The sequence below is a fragment of the Thunnus albacares genome, chromosome 15, assembly GCF_914725855.1.
Source record: "Thunnus albacares chromosome 15, fThuAlb1.1, whole genome shotgun sequence".
Classification (NCBI taxonomy): Eukaryota; Metazoa; Chordata; class Actinopteri; order Scombriformes; family Scombridae; genus Thunnus; species Thunnus albacares.
Genome location: NC_058120.1, coordinates 3261754 through 3278722, shown reverse-complemented (window position 1 = coordinate 3278722; position 16969 = coordinate 3261754). Strand labels below are relative to the sequence as shown.

At 39.7% G+C, this 16969-nt stretch overlaps 1 protein-coding gene across 1 annotated transcript; it reads right to left on the bottom strand.

Moving 5' to 3' along the window:
* Nucleotides 1-6315: 6315 nt before the first annotated feature.
* On the bottom strand, nt 6316-15809 carry ak7b (adenylate kinase 7b). Its single transcript, XM_044376041.1, has 18 exons — nt 15478-15809; nt 15155-15313; nt 14910-15018; nt 14003-14097; nt 13745-13855; nt 13566-13649; nt 12522-12610; nt 12224-12314; nt 11841-11918; nt 11006-11155; nt 10711-10839; nt 10311-10416; nt 9822-9950; nt 9670-9735; nt 9285-9482; nt 7414-7634; nt 6735-6893; nt 6316-6628 (listed from the first exon to the last, which is right to left on the bottom strand). Exons 1-18 carry the CDS (start codon nt 15568-15570, stop codon nt 6590-6592), a joined length of 2106 nt encoding a protein of 701 aa, XP_044231976.1. The 5' UTR covers nt 15571-15809; the 3' UTR covers nt 6316-6589.
* Between the last annotated feature and the right edge of the window lie 1160 nt (nt 15810-16969).

Genomic DNA, 16969 nt, shown 5'->3' with positions numbered 1-16969 from the left:
CAAAAGTTCAGGATTCAACAAAATCATGAGGACTCATCCTGGGGACCATGGACACCTGTGACAAAATTCATGGACAAGTTAACCTTAACCTCAAGTATCCCTTGAAAAAAAGGTCAGGGAGTCACCAAAACCATTTGTAAACATCCTCTGGGTCCAATAAATCTCTATGTACACCTCAGGAATTACTATCTCTCATGTTGCATAGACAAAGATGAATGTATCGCTGCCTGTGCTAACTGGTTGCTCCAGACATTCTCCTTTGATAAAAGCCAAGAAACTGCTGGTACTCATTAGTGGAGAAGAGGAAGAAGACTGCTCTTCTTCCTCTCTTGAGTTGGCGTGCTTGTTGGAATGACACATGCCCATTCATTACTGGGGAAATAGGGAGTGAGGAGGAGGAGGGGATCGCTTCTGCAGGGCTCTTGTGGCTGTGCCAACTTTTGGGAAACAGACGACAGGAGTGGAAGCGAGGAGCAGCCGAGTTAAGGCTCCATATACTCCCAGTGAAATCCAAATCTGGCTCATTCACAAAGGCTGTCGAACTGCTGCTGAATGTGGAGCTGCGACCAAATGTCAGCGCTCTCATTGAGACTCTTGGTCTGTTCGTTAAATGATGAAGGAGCTCGCAAGTCTTGACAGGAAGTGACGCAGTGGGAGGAAATTATACAGCTGGAGAGATGACACTGCTGAATAGTTGCGGGGGCGAGGGTTTGAAGAAAGTTTGTAAAAATGTCAACTGACCAACGTGTGCTGTGGCAATACACAAACCATCCACTTTACTTGCTTTACATTTAATTACATTTTTAATTTTGTTCAAGGTATTTCAAGATATACTTGCTGCTAACTACACTGTAGTAGGTGTGTAGGTGTGTGTTTTAACTCTAAATGTGTATGTGTTTTAGGGTTGAAATGTCATGTGTTGAGGCCCCAAGAGTTCGCCCCATTACCAAAAATGTCTATATGGGTCCACACTAATACAAACTGTGAATGTTTTTTGTTTTTTGGTAAGGTGAATATGCACCTCTAAAACCCCATGTCAAAAACTGGGTTTAATATCGTCATTATTTAAGTTTAGATTGCAATCACATGGTACACATTCCTGTATTGATCTGTTTAATTTGTGTACTTGAAGGTGACAGTCCCCTCTGGGTTAGCATGTACTTTATATATGTGTGTGCAATCGCAGAACTGACAAACATCCCAAAACAAAACTGTTGACACCAGAAATCATTTGCAGTTTTGGCATTTTGATTCTTGGTAATGTGGCAGCAGAGTATTTTCAGGTGGAGGCTGTCAAACAACCATACATTCATTTTATCCTAATAACCATCCTTTTCCCTCCTCAGGCTTCTACCTAAAGAAAAGCAAAACGCTGCCACTCCTAACCTTGACACCTGCCACGGCCCGTTTTGATAAATTTACATTAAAAGAGGTGAGGCGTCTGGCGGCGGAGTCTGCCTTCCACCAGCTTTAATCAATGAAAACGTTTTTGTGGGCCTCCGGAGAGTGAGTGGAGCCGAAGATAAATATTGGCAGAAAAGAAAAATGTGTTGTCCTCCCCAATCGAGGGGGACATAATGATATTCAGAAGGAGACCCCCTGCCGAGACGCGAGGCAAACTGTTCCTAAGCAACAAGACACATTTTCCCTCTCGGAGTGCTCAGAATGGGGCTGGTGGCTGGGTTTTTGGGGAGGTGTGTGTTGGTGTGTGTTTGTAGGGGGTGGGGGGGGGGGGGGGGGGGGGGGGGGTTCCCCTGACGACTTAAACCTGCAGTTTGATGTGTGTGTCATTCTGTCTGTCTAGAAAAAGTGTGTATTTGTCTATTTGGGTATGAGCTTGTAGTTTAAAGTCTGTGTGTGTGTGTGTGTGTCATCCCTCCATGGATTAAGGGGTGTTAGGGAACAGTGACCAGCATCAGTGAGAGTGGATTCAGTCCAGATGCTGCCACACACTCAGACATACATGGCTTACTGCAGCTGATGGCTTGTATTAGTTATGATGGAAGAACATATATAACATGAGGACAAATGTTAAAGGTTATTACAGCCGTATGATTTCAGTGGTGTTGAATTATGTTCTCTTCATGGCAACAAGTCAATTTATTAATAAACAACAATGCAAGACAACCTAATATTCTCCTAAAGTCCTTATGTGCATTGCTGTTTATTAATAAACTGACTTGTTAAATGCTTAAGAATTCATGAGTTGCTTTAAAGGACGAGTTCACAATTTTTCAAGTCTGTCTTAAAACATCAGTCAGGTGTCCTTATGAACAGTGAAAGAGGTTTTTCTCACTGTAATCATTCCTCCTGTTCATACTGACTAAAAAGATCCCCTTCAATGTAAGTGCAAGTGTTTTCAATGTAAGTGATGGAGGCCAAAAAACACAGAGTGTCCACACAGTCATTTAGTGCAACAATACATTTAAAAGTTGATCTGAAGCTTATATGAGGCTCCAGCAGTCTGAGTTAGTCATATCAAGTGGATATCTGCCACATTTACAGTCTTTTTAGCATCAAATTCCCTCTTTGTGTTTCCCTGTTGAGCTGCGGTGGAAGTATGGTAACAAAAAGAGACTTTGGCACTAAAAAGACTGTAACATTAAAAGATATCTACTTGGTTTGACTGAAGCTTCATATTAGATTCAGATAAACTTTTATATACATTTTTGTACAGAAGGAGGACTGTGGATTTTGTCCCCCATCACTTCCATTGTAAGTGCATTATGAAGGGATCTTCTAATGGTCAGTATGACAGGAGGAATGATTACAGCAAGAAAAACCTGTTTCAATGTTCATTTGGGAACCTGACTGTTGTTTTAAGACAGAAATTGTGAACCTGTCCTTTAAGGAGTAACTGCTGAATTTTATCTTATCTATAAGGCAAGCCTAAAATGATCTGTAGGCTACACTACAATACACTTATTGGCTTTCTCACAGAGTGAGATGAGATTATTGATATCAATCTTCTCATCTCACTCTTGGAAAGAAAGAGAATAAGTGTATTTTGGAAAACTTTGAAGTATTCCTTAGAGGTTTAAGTGGTTTAACATCTGAGTTAATTTGAGATGTATTCACTCACAGACTACTTACATCTGTGTAGGTAGTCTACCTGTAGATGTTGGTAGTCTGTCCTCTAAGCCTGCAAAGTGAGGATATACTGGACCTACTGTAAAACTGAGCTATTTAAACAGATATTCCAACAGTTTAGTGTTGCTTTTTCATAACACTGGAGGTCGCACAAGAGACACATTTTTAAGAATAGTCAAAATCAAATCTGCAAAGGCCAAGATATTCTGTCCTTTAGTCCACATAATGGGTTAAGTTCCAAAAACACTGAATTCTCATAATACTGTCTTTCGTTAGACATAGTCCATTAAACACCCGCTTCATTCAAACTGCACACTTCCAGTTTGAAACTCGCCGAGCTAAGAAAACTTTGATGGCATCACTTGACAAAGTTCCTCCAGAGCAACAGAAGACATTATACAGCTGTTACCACAGGCCAGTACATCATCAGTATGTGTAAAATCAGAGTGCCCCTAGTTTACAGTATCCTGAAGGATATACACACAGATTAAGGGATGATTAGTGCGCTCAGTTCATACAGGCTGAGCTTGAAGGTTCATTCCTAAGCTGGAGTTGGAGTTAGTCAGTGTAGTAACTTGTGAAGGCTTTTGGACTGTAAAAAAAAATCCCAGCAGGACTTTAGGTCCACGACTGAACAGAAAAAGCTGAGACTACAGACACTGAAACTTTATTACCCATGTTCTCCCTTAACTGTTCTTTCACCATCCACATTTTCTTTCAGTGTGGTGATAGTTGTACATGTGACCAGAGTTCAGAGGATAGTTGTATTTGTGCATCACATAAAAACTATTTCATCATAGATGATGAGAACACACAGAGGTCCCACAATCATCACCTTCCCAGTCAGTGACTCTCCTGACAGCTAATAGATGATCTAAGACTGACACCTAGTGGTTCAACACTGGTAGTAAACACACAAGACGAAGAAGTCGAGCCTGTTCCAGATCTGGAAATAATATCAAGCCAGAACTATCCAATCATGCAAACCTTTTAAGACTTTCTCTGAAGTCTAAAGGTCAGATGTCATCTGTAGCTTGAGGTGTCCTGACTCTAAACTTTACACTGCTAAATCAGCAGCATGTTTTTGGAATGCTGTTTCGAATGTACTTTTACAGCTCAGACAGACATCTGTGCTGCATTCTTGGCCATTACACTGTCATTATTTTATATGACTTCAGTTTTGTTTGTAGGATCCATGGCTAATAGATTAGACATGTATATTAGGCCTTTTTCATTACAACAAATATTGTCGCTGTCTTATTTACAGCCATGTAATGGTTAGGCTTGTTTTGAATTTAAGTTTTAAGATATAACAGACTGTACCAATGTGTGTCCAAGTTTTAGTTCTGTTACTTTACATCACATAGTTTGTTTACTGCAGCATGACACATCATCTCTGATTATGTAACTGCTGTCAAAGCTACATTTTGGTTGCCTGGTAACTCAGTTACAGTTGCACATTTTGACTGGAAAAGTCAAATCAACGGACTGTTCAGATCAGTCTGCAAAAAACAAAACAAAACAAAAAAATCTAGAATAAAACATTTTTAACATTAGTTTGATCATAGCACGATCAAAATGTGAGCCAAAGGTTTGGTGTGAAATATAGCACCAAGATGCATAACTCTTATACTGCATATGGTGTTATCATTTTCTATTTGTAAAATCAAGCACTGTACAGAATAAGTTATTGGATGATATAAACTAGGTCCCTTTACTCATTGAAGGAGGTTAGGTTTCCCCCTGCTGGACATACAGAGGAACACATGTGATTACAAGAAATACAGGCAAACTTTTGTGGGTTTTAGAAGTCAAACGCAGATCAGTAATCCCAACTCAAGGTCCACTTACTTTAAACTCCATGACGCTTCCTTCATCAGCAGATGGAGTTTGATCAGTTGTCATGGAGATGGATCTGTTGACATGAGAGGTCAGCAGCTGTTTTTCATTTTATCAGCTGTATAGCAGTTTTAGCTGGCTTAAAAAGCAAGCTCATTCTTGATTCAGTAAAACTTGAGTTGAGATTGTTTTGTCAAACTACTATGTCCAAAGTAAAGAATGAATCTTGGTGCTTATCTCTGATGAGTGTTTTGGACAATTTGATGGACAGTTTTGAGAGCCTCATGTGAGAAAACACTACTAGCAGATTCCCTTCTATTTAGAATTTTCTCTTTATATGTATGGACATCATGTATGGATAGTCTGCCTTCCTCCACAGGGGAAAACGACCCTGTTTGACTTAAGAAATATACTGAGTACACTTAATCTAAAGGATTCTGGAGTTTAAATGCATTACCTAAATCAACTTAAATAAAATGAGGTGGAGGTTCCACATGTTGCCAAGGACGGGGAACAGTAGAGGATGCTGACTGTGACCTTTTGTCCCACAGGAGACAAAGAGGATAAATTCATTAATTCTTAATGCAAGTCTTACCTGCATTGTCTATAATACAACAAATTCTGTCATTCACCTCTGTGACTGTCTCCCATTTAAGTCATGGACCACTTTGCTTTAGCAAGAAGACTTCTGGCATTTAACTCTATATCAAACTATTCCCTCTTGAAATGAGTATTCTACTACAAGTTTGTGCAGTTAAAGGTGCAGTCACACTGGATTTCACATACAGTATACAGGTGTAAAGGAAGGCCCACTTCTTTAGGAGGATGAACTCTGGTCACTGAGTGTAAATGACTCCTCACTAAGATATACAATAAAATATTGGCCCCATGTTTTTGACTATGAGAATATTGTCTTAACATATTTACTGTCAAAATCTGTGTTTTGCTTTGCCGGAGACTCTCCGTGTCGTGTTTGTACCTGGGACTCACAGATGGTGGATTCAAATTGTCTTGCAGCAGCTTGTGTCCCAATGTTTCCCAAATAAACTCAACTAATTTCCCCATGTGGTGATTAAGTATGTACAATGAAATAATTTGGTGTTCCGTCGCAACCAATTATGTACACTTTGGAGTCGCGAGTGGCAACATGATAGAGACACAAATTAGCTGCCATTTGTAACATTTATCCTTCCTGGAAATCGGAAAGCCAAATCAAAGCAATTATGACCCGAGCGTGTCTACTTTGGAGTTTACCAAGTTCATTATGCAAATTAACTTCCTAATTAGCTTTCGGCTTCATACACACTTTCATCTGCTTTTTTTTTTTTTTTTTGTGGGGGGGGGGGGGGGGGGGGGTGCTTTTAAGTAATGGCCGGCACACAAGAGTCCAAACAAAGCTGTGTGTTAATACAACAGGGGCGGAGAATGGGCCACTTACAAATCAGACCTAATCAAAATCTCAGCGTGAACCGAGGGACACTTGGCATCTGACGGATGAAATACTGTCACAAGTCCCAAAGCTGCATGTAACTGACTTCAGTCTCTAATATCCTAAAGAGCACAGGAAAATCAAGAGGAAGAAAGTCTTTTATTTCAGTCTTTTTCATTTGTGTTTCCTGTAAATCATGTATGGTGCGACCACAACAACTTGCCTCTACTGTCAGTAGTTTAAGGGGTTGTTCTTTATCAAATACTCCGCCTGGAACGAGACAAACCAAAAGAGATGATCAGATATATATTTATGATCACAATCCTGTGGAGTCAGATTGTAAGAATTATGTAATAACCTGTGGTGAATTTATTACCAGGAAGTCCACGGGGTCCTGTGGCCGGGCTGTGCAGCACTCGATCAGGCCCTGGGTCAGAGTGGGCATGACGTGCTCCATCAGGTAGTTCCTCATTGGGACTGACTGAGCCTCCAGCAGCTCCTCCTCCTGCTGCCTCGCCTCCTCTAAACCTTTACACTGACACACACACACACCAGGCAACAAACACATACACAGTTATCTACTCATTAATCTGTCTTAGTACAACTGTGGTCATAGTTTTGTCCATCATTTTTTTAGCTATGATAGTTTTGTGCTTACCACTGCTGAAAAGAAGATGAGTCAAGAAACACAAGCAGTCTATTATATTTTAGAATGGGGACAATCTTCTGCCAGAAAAATTCAGTCGTGAGTGATGCATTCATCTCAGCGACATCATTTCATTTCCAGTCAACGCAGAAGCTGTGATAGTGGTTGTTAACATTGTTCATGTTGACTGAAATCATTTGATTCAAAAGTTGTTTCTTCCTCAAGTGGACTCACAGCAGCCTGTACAGCTGTGTCCATCTCATTCACAGTGAAAGCAGTTCACTGTGCTGATCGTTACATTCAACATACAAATGATCTTTAACACATTGACACATTGGCTCAATTTCAGAGACCCAACAAAAATGTGACTTCAGGGGATCTTCTGCACCTCCAAACCTCTAGCACTTACCCACTCCTCCCAGCGTGCAGCCCTCTGCCCGGCCTCCTCCACCTCCCTCCGCTCCTCCTCAGCTTTCTCCTGGGCCTCTCTCTTAATCCTCTGCTCAGCCTTCCTCATCTCCTCCTCCTGCACCTCCTGGCTGCTGGGGCCGTAGTTCCTGGGTTGGCCCACCACGTCAAAGATCTTCTGCATCAGTAGCAGGCTGTCAGGTTCATCATCACTGGTGATCTCTGGAGAAGAGACAAGTAATAGAACAAATATATCAGCTATTAGTCAATCTAGGGTAGACTAACTGTTGTGACATAAATCACAGGCAGGAGTGATGTTTTTGCTTCATCTGCATCCAAGGCATCAACTGACATAAATACCACATGTAAACCAGGTCATCATATAGTTTTACAGTGTTCCTATATACAGTTTTGTTGTATGTACAGTAGGTGGTGTTGGTTCACTGCTGTTTTGATCAAAGTACAGACAGTATATAGTAAGTGATGGAAAGACAAAATGACATGTTCAATGTCCCACTAGCAGCCTCTAGAGGTGGCCATGTTTATTACAGCCTACAATAAAAAAAAAGGGTTGAACTGTGTGTTTGCTGTTCTTAGAGCCTAATTTCTATCCTGAGGGTGGAACTACATAAAATACTTAATTGTTTTATTATTCAAATTTTGAAGTTAGCTCAAACATGGGAAGAGATTAAATATTCAGTCTGTAATGATCTTACAGAATTCAAGATTCACAGTTCCTAAAATGACACTATGATCTATTGCATGCCCTGTTGCCCTCAGCATTATAGGCACTTCATTAATGTAAAATGGCCAAACTCCACCAATAATCATGAGACCAAACCATCTTAGAAGTAATGTGAAGAAGAATTTGGGATTAAATGCCATACCATAGATGGAAAAACCATGGATAAAGGTAACTGCTGACTTAGTAAAATAAATGTAAAAATGTGGTCTTGTGTGTTGTATTTCTTTTTCAAAATTACCTGAAATTATCTTAAAAGTTTATTTCCATTAGGTTTGACAGTTTTACATTCAAAAAATAACTTGACTTTTAAATGACGACCTGTGAAGTCGTTGCCCCGGGTTACCCGGTGTTTTGGACAGATACACCAGGAGAGGATTGCTTTGAACAGACGGTCTTGAATGAGTTATTAGCGGAGAGAGAAGCTTTAACTGATCTACAATTTTTCATGGGACTGTGTGAACTGTTTTGTCAGTATTCAACACACCAGCTAATCTGCACTAGAAACTGTACAGAATATTTCACCATAACTGACAAGTTTGATGTGCAGATAAACACGGAGGTTTCTGTGGTTTTTAGTTTGCAACAGTCCGGCTCTGGTTGCACAAAATTTTAATCAGCAGATCTGCCATACGCAACTGTGCCACAGTGTGCAACTTCATTCCAATAGAGACAGCAGATGGAACAGATACCTGCTGCCTTCAGATGGCTGTAAAGGAGAGGCTGTTAGTATATGATGCTAGCTGTTGTGGATGGTGGTAAAAATGACTCATTAATTCAGTCTCACAGGCCATGACATAACCAGAAAAAAGCTTTAAAATCTTTAAAAAAGGGAAGAATTCACTGTTTTGTTCTCAAATGATAAAACGAAGCATTCTGAACAGCTACAGCTCTGATTCACACCTCTGACTGGTTTCTTCTCCATAACAATGACAGCTGAGGGTAAAGGGTACTGTATGTACTATCAGCCATGCCAACCTGAGAGAAAAAACATGATTTCTCACGGACAAAGTAGAAAGTAAACTTCTAGTGCTGTTAAATTATCCCAAAGATTCCTGTGATTCCTCAGTAATGCTGAACATGCAGCTCGACCAACGAACATCAGGATGTGGTCATGCTTCATGGATTACCCAGGTACAGAGGGCTGATGTCCAGCTCATCAAAGTAGTTGACAACTGTTTCATCTTCTGTATTTTTCTCTCTGTATCCATCCAGCCGTTGCAGGAAGTGCTCCTGCTCATAGTTGTACTCCTGCACCAGCCTCTCAGGCAGGTTCATCACCCGATCCTTCAGGAAGCCGTCTGACGCATCCAGACACAGCACAAACTCTGTTCCACACACAAGAACACCATTACAAACACTGGAAACTCACAGGATAAGGCCTTCTCACTAATAAATCTTGTGTGGGTTATTGCAACTTGTTTGTGCAGGCTGAAATATGTCTAGCGTTCAACAGTGTTTCCCTCCAAAAAACATAACTGACACTGCACAACAGAGGTGTTCCTGGTGTCACACCTGGCATAATCTTCTTGTTGTATGAGGAAATCTGCGATGTACCATCTTCTGACTCATGATCTTCAGCTAAAAAAGAAAGAAAAATACACATGTGTATGTATGTATAGCATGTATCCATGTGATTGTGATGCTGTTGCAGTAGGAGCTCTCACCATAGAAGAGTTCTTTAGCTTGTTCATATGTCTTGGGAAAGCCGTCCAGAACAAAACCCTGGTTTCTGCAGGGTTTAGACATCAGCTTGTCCTTCATCACTTTCACCAACAGCTGCTCATCCAACAGTCCTAGTGGACAAATGAGCTGATGAGATGCTGATCCTGGAATGTAGCACCTCACTTTCATAAAGTTAGGGGACTTGTGAAAGACTAATAGAAAATCAAAGCGGTCTGAGATATTCTCATCTTTTATTAAAGACAAAAGATGTTACAGTAGCTCCCAAAAAAGTATTTGACTGAAAAAAGGTGACATTTTGACTCCGACTGGGTCTTCATCAGGCAAATGGCCAACGTGACAAAGAGCAAAATATCAAGAGTTTTAGAAAACATGTGGACTTCATTACTTGAAGCCAGTTTTATTAGGAGGGCATGAGTTCTACTGTGTTACTGGCAGAAACTAACATTTACAAGGTGAGTGTGGGTCTGTACCTGCGTTCTGCTCCATACTGTCTCTCAGGCTGCCCAGCAGCTCCTGGGCTTCTGCTGCAGAGTTCTCATCCTCTGCATCTGGATCAGCATTCCTCACAGCATCCTCCTAGAAATAAGTACAGAAATGGAATTGTGAGGACATTAAAGGATGTTCTGCATGAAAGACTCTGTAGTGATGAACCCACAGAGAATTATCACTGTAGTCTCTACAGAGATTTTTAGCATGTTTTAGCTCATTGTTTTGGTTTCACAAAGAGCTGAAGGTTAGTGACTGGCTGGTGAATGTGGAGAAGCATTTAGCAGCTAACGAGAAGTCAGAGCTACAAGGATTTCAGATTGTTCTATAGCCCCTAAGAAAAAAAATATTGAAAATTCAGTTTGAAAGAGCAGAGCAGCAAACCAGTTTTGAGATGGTCTCAGAGATGGTTTCCTTCAGTCTGATGTGATGGAGCTTGTAGTGTTCACAGATCTCTTTGGACACTGTGCTCTTCCCCACAGCAGGAGGACCCAGGACACACAAACGGATGGGCTGGAGAGAACACGCTACATGGATTATTTAATGCAACTGAAAGAGTACTTAAAGATATACTGTATGTGGAGGTAGAAATATTATCATTACATTTTGATTGGGTTGGTCATTTTATTATGATTGAAACAGTTAGCACCAGTGTTTCTGCTTTCTGTCCAGCACCTACCAGCAGTCCTCTGGTCTGTCGGTACTCCTCCACCACCAGCTCTATGTTGTCCAACAGACCAGATTCACACACCCAGCGGATGGAGAACAGTTCCTTTAGGTGTACAGCCTCCATACGAAGGTTAATACACATGGAATCAATTTCCATCACCTGTTGAGAGGACATGGTTAGCTTAGCTTAGCATAAGGACTAGTAGCAGAGGGAAACAGTTAGCCTGGCTCTGTCCAAAGAGGGAAAAAAAGGCCCTCCAACACCTACAGGTACCATAGTACCAAACCTGGCAACCTCACCATGACAAAAAGACTCTGGCAAGCTTCAAAGTTCCGACATGTAACTCCATTTAAAACTCTGTTATTGTTACATTTCTGAAACAAATCTGTGTCCAGATTTAGCAAACAAGATATTTATTAACAATGTTAATTAACGAGCTTTAGAGGTGCTGCTCAGCATAATTTTTCACTTTGCACAGAGTCAGACTAGCTGTTCCCCCTGCTTCACAACAAGTATCATATTTGTACAATATGTTAACCCTTTGTACGATATACAATCAATGATAAAATAATAAATAAAATAAATATACATGTATGATCATTTCACAATGTTTTTTCCATATATTGTTTTCCATAATAGTGAAATGGTATGGAGCTGATGTATTCGGATATGTGTTCATGGTAAACTAACCCTGAATCTGCCATTAATGATCTAACATCTCTGCTGAGATCTTGTACATCTTTGACTCTGGTCTAGTTACTGTAGTCAGCATTACTGAGGCACAACTGTGAATAATCCAGTGTCAGCTCTGACATCAAGACAATATAATGTAGGTGCAACTAACACTCAAGTCCTGTGTGAGGAAGGCTTCCTCAAATGCCCTTTTCTGGATCTTCCCTGGTCCAAGCGCAGAGGCAACTGCCTGGTGGAGAAACATGTCAAATGTCATCACATTGTCATCTTTATATCTCAGGAAACATATCAGGCGTATATATATATATATACTGTAAATATAGGTGAGTGGGTGGTCGCATAAAGTACATAAGTTGCATAAACTATTTTTTTTTACAGTGTTACATTGATCTGAAATTTCTAATTCTAGCAGATGTAACCTTTACTTTTTACATGATTACAGTATCAATCTGAAGAGGGATTTCCAACCCATTCACAGGGACATGTTTAAACCATTTACACATGTTTTGATCACCACTAACTTGCCATACACACCTTCACAATGTCCTTCATGGTGTTGTTGGAATAGTCCACAGCTAGCAGGTAGTATGGCTTGGGCTGATGCTCAATTACGTTCTGAATCACACTTTAACACAAAGAAATCATTCTGTATTTAAAATACGAGTACAGAGTTTAGAGCAAATATATATGTCACAAATTTAAGTCAATATAGTGTTTATGTAAGTGTTTAGTAAAGAAGGCTCTGTGCGATCTATATTCTCATAACAATAAATGTTCAAGGAAGCTATGTATTATTTGTGTGTGTGTGTGTGTGTGTGTGTGTGTGTCCAACCTTGCCAGGTCATTGATGTGAATCATGGGAACTATGTTGTTGCCCTCTCCAAACACAGGTATTTCATTTTCTTTGCCCAGCCACGACATCTAACAATACAGAATATTATCCAATTAGCTGCGCGCACTTACTGTACTCAGCTAATCTAATTACACAAATTCACATTTTTGAACCAATTGACAGTGAGATGGTGAACATGAGTCTTAATGTTTATTTGTGATTTCTTATCCACCACCGTCAGCCACACTGTCAAAGAGCAACTTCCTGTAATACTTCCTGAAAGTCTTGTGTTTGATGACCTCCAGTGGTTTTGATATTAAGTTTTTTTCTTACATTATGGTGAATTATTATGGAGTTACATGCTGTATTTGCTTCTCAACACTTCCAGTTTACACACAGACATGCACGTAGCTTTGTAAAGATCGACTGGGTTACTTTTACTGGAGAAAAAGTCATAAATTTGATGATTACGATCTCAAGTCATAAGAAATGTCTTTTTTCTATGATTTCAAAGTAGATTTACTGATGCTTATGGCTATCTTTATAAAAGGTAAGCTCTGCTGATTTTTACAGTGTGTATGATGTCTGCACATTGTTGTCTGACAGACTTATGATTTTGAGATTAAGGGGTTTGAATTTTGATGCAAATTGCATCCCTCAGCGCAAAGGCTTAACAAATTCTTTGTAGCCACTGTGCAAAATTTCCACTTGTACACCATGAATATCAAAATGAAATGAGCAGATTTGACAAGAAATTAACTGAGCATATCAATGATCCTCAGTAGATGAACTCTCCTGAACTTTCCATTCTGCACACTTCTGAGTTTTTTCTTTTTTTTTTATAGCAACACCCTCAGGACATTTTTTTGTTTTATTGTAGACAACATATTGTGTCCCTTTATCTAATTTTTATATTGTGGCTCAAGGGGGTGCTAGTTGGGATTCACACCTGGAGTTTCTTTGATACATAGAGACACTCCCATATAATGATGATATACAAGGGGATAGTAAAAGCAACATTCTACAGCAGTCCTGAATTCTCACCTTGAAAAAAAAGTGGAAGACCTGCTCTCCCATCCCGTACTGAAGTCCTGATGCCACCACGTATGTAGAGAACAATGATCTGTCCTGAAAGCCATGAGGCGGGGCGTTACAGCCTCATTGAAATATGTAAAGTACACACGAAGTAACAACTTACAAATGTACAAGAATTTGAAACTCACAGTTTTGCCCATTTTGACCACCCTCTTCTCCAGGTCAATGTGTTGTTTGAAGTTGGGATGTGCTCTTCTTCTCCTGAAATCCTCATCAGTGAAAGGAAGCTCCAGATCATCCTGTTGCACAACATATAAAACTGACATGATTTCAATGACATTCTACAACTGTCATTGAAATCTGTTCATTTTAGATGTACCAGGCCTATTAGAGTATGTGACATACACACACAGTATAGTCCGGAGGTACTCTATGTATGCACTCACGAAGTTGACTGGCTTGCTGCATGCCCAGGTCATCACCGTAGAGACGAGGATGAATGTCTTCTGTCCAGTAAAATTGCCAATTTTGTTGTGGAGGGCTACAAATACAACACATAAGAGGTGACTACTTAATTCATTGATTCTGTTATCATTCTCCACCAGCCTAAACCTTTTCAGGTTCTGCTCATGTGTCCCTGCAACAACTGGGCAGATACCCTATAATGCTGTAATAAAACTACTGAGGTGATTTCTTGCCTTTTGGGGTTTTTGACTGAGAAACCCTGATGTAAAGGTTCATAATTAACATTAATTGACATAGACTGTAACTGTGAGGAGCATTTATGTAAAATAAAAATCATGTGGCAGTATACCCTTAGAAGTAGAAGAGCCTCGAGGAACCTTTCGGGGTTCCTCCCAATTGCCACTGTGGAGGAACCTTTTCAGTTCAAAAAGGTTCCTCGAGGAACCTCTCCTGCAGGGTTATATAAGAGTGTTAACTGATATGCCTGCAGTTTCTACAGCTATTGTAACATGACACTGTAAAGATGCAAATAGTTCATACACTTCCAGTATACAGTACCAGTCAAAAGTCTGGACAAACTTTCTCATTTCAAGTGAATGGGAAAGAGTCCAAACTTTTGACTGGTGTAGTAGGTGGCAGTAAATAAAATACACATTTATACTAAAAGGAATACACTTCAAAAAGACAAACAGTAGCTCAATGAAACATTACAGCAGAGATCATTTTCATTTCTGATGACAAATATGTATTTGATGCTGTTTGCAACTGACAGAACCTGCTACATACTGTAGATGTAAACCTCCAATACAACCAGTCAACCATCTGTGAACAATGTTAAGACAGTAGACACTAAACAACCCGTCAGCCCCTCAACAACCACACGCCTACCTGAAACAGCCCAGAGGGCCTCTTCTACTTGATCGGCATGCTGGGTAATGTTGTAGATGATAACATCACACTCCATCAGTTTTGGAAGAAGCTCATCCCTGTTCAGTTGCTAAACAGGAAGTAATATAAGGAATATAAAGAAAATGTAAAAAAAAAAAAAAAAAAAAAAAAAGTCCTGGACTTTAATAATGTTAATTTACAGTATATCACTATACTGGACAGCTTTTGTTTGATGAAATACTTACAAAGTACTCCTCCTGCATATAAGGTCTGTCCTCCTCAGACCTGTCAGAAACTGTTCCAACAATCTGAAAAGCTCCTGCTATCATCCTCTCCTCCTCTTCCTCAGTCTCCATCTCTCCATCAGAAGCAGCAGGTGCTCCAGCCACACACTCCGACAAAAACTGCAAAGAAGATGTAAACGTTAACTAGTTAACTTACAGTGTGCTGCCGACCAAAGCAAAGCTGTCCACAAACGCACCAGCTGTGCCGTTAACTTTAGGCTTTAGCTACAAAGCTAGCAGCTTGGCTAACTCAATGCTGATACTCCACGTTAAAATACATTTACCTTGGCAATACATTTGGACGCGTATGAGTCTATGTTGTTGATAAAAACTCGTTTAGGTGTATGTTTGGCTTTTTCCATCGTCCTCTCCGCCATATTAGCTAATATAACACTGTTAGCAGGTGTTGTTGATGTCCCGTTGCCATGGAGATGAGCTCTCGCGGTGTGATATCATGGACAGACCACACGGCAGATTTTAAGTAAAAGTGTATTTTATAAACTATCTTCATGAAGTAAAGTTGAAGAAATCTACAGAGACACATATGAAATATAATTTTCGCTTCCAGACATTACAAAATACACGAGGGTTGAGATTTTAACATAAAACTGACAACTGCGCAACAAATACAATGCAGCATCCTGATGATGACCCTATTGTATTGGTCTAATGTATCACCCAGTTTTACTATTCACCAAACAGGCTAGGTGACATGCTAGCCTATGTGCTTTAATATTGTAAAATAAGTGGACCTCCTATGTTAAGTTAACCGCACTGAAAACATCTTACATCCTGATATGACACTTATAAAAACCACATATAGGCCTAGTTCTACTCTTTACACTTCAGGGCCTTCTCAGGGTCTCTAACCCCATATTGGGTGGTCAATATGACTCTTATCCTAAACTCTGCAGTCTTCAAAATGTGTTCAGATATGTGAACCCTTGCTAGCTAAATGAACCTGCTTTATTATAGGAAACAAAAGATTTAGTAGAGTATTCCTGCATATTATTTGTTATTTACTGTGGCTTGTGTATCATTGTACTTGAGTTAATTAAGGATGGCTGTTACTAATCAGTATTCACAAGGTAATTTTCAGGGATTATTTGACAAAAGGGTAACTTCTATATATAGCAAAATAATAATGAGAAGTAAACATATATTACCTGTAATTATTATTTTTAATGAAACAGCAGCATTGGTTGATTGAAACAAAAGCAGGGGACAACATCAGCATTCACCTGGTGAATGTAATATTCACTTTCTTTTAGCTCTGTTTTGGTCTCTATCATCTCCTGAGGAAAATATCTGACTCTTTAGCTGCTAAATGCTCCACTGTAACAATTAGCTGCTGGGCAGGTAGTGTACAGTGGGGGTTTTAGAGCTTTTTTTACTTTAATGTTGAAGGTACTTTATTTTTTGTTCAAATAATTTCACTGTCGAACAGAACAGGTAGTTATACATGTGTGTACCAATAATACATTGAAATTAACAAGTACATACCTGATAACTGTTTTTTCTCCCAGGAGTCACTTGAACATATCACAGCAGGAAAAGGTCAGATGTCATTACATAACACTACATTTAAGTGTTCCAGTATCTTGCCATTATTATTATTAATTACACCTGCTGAGAAAAAGCACCTGTTACAACATGATACCAGCAAGTCCATATCTTTTTATGCCAATGCCTGCATGATGGTTACCTATAGGAATCACTCTGTAATAACTGTACTGTAGGGATCCTTGACCAACATGTAAAATAAATGGATCTTCA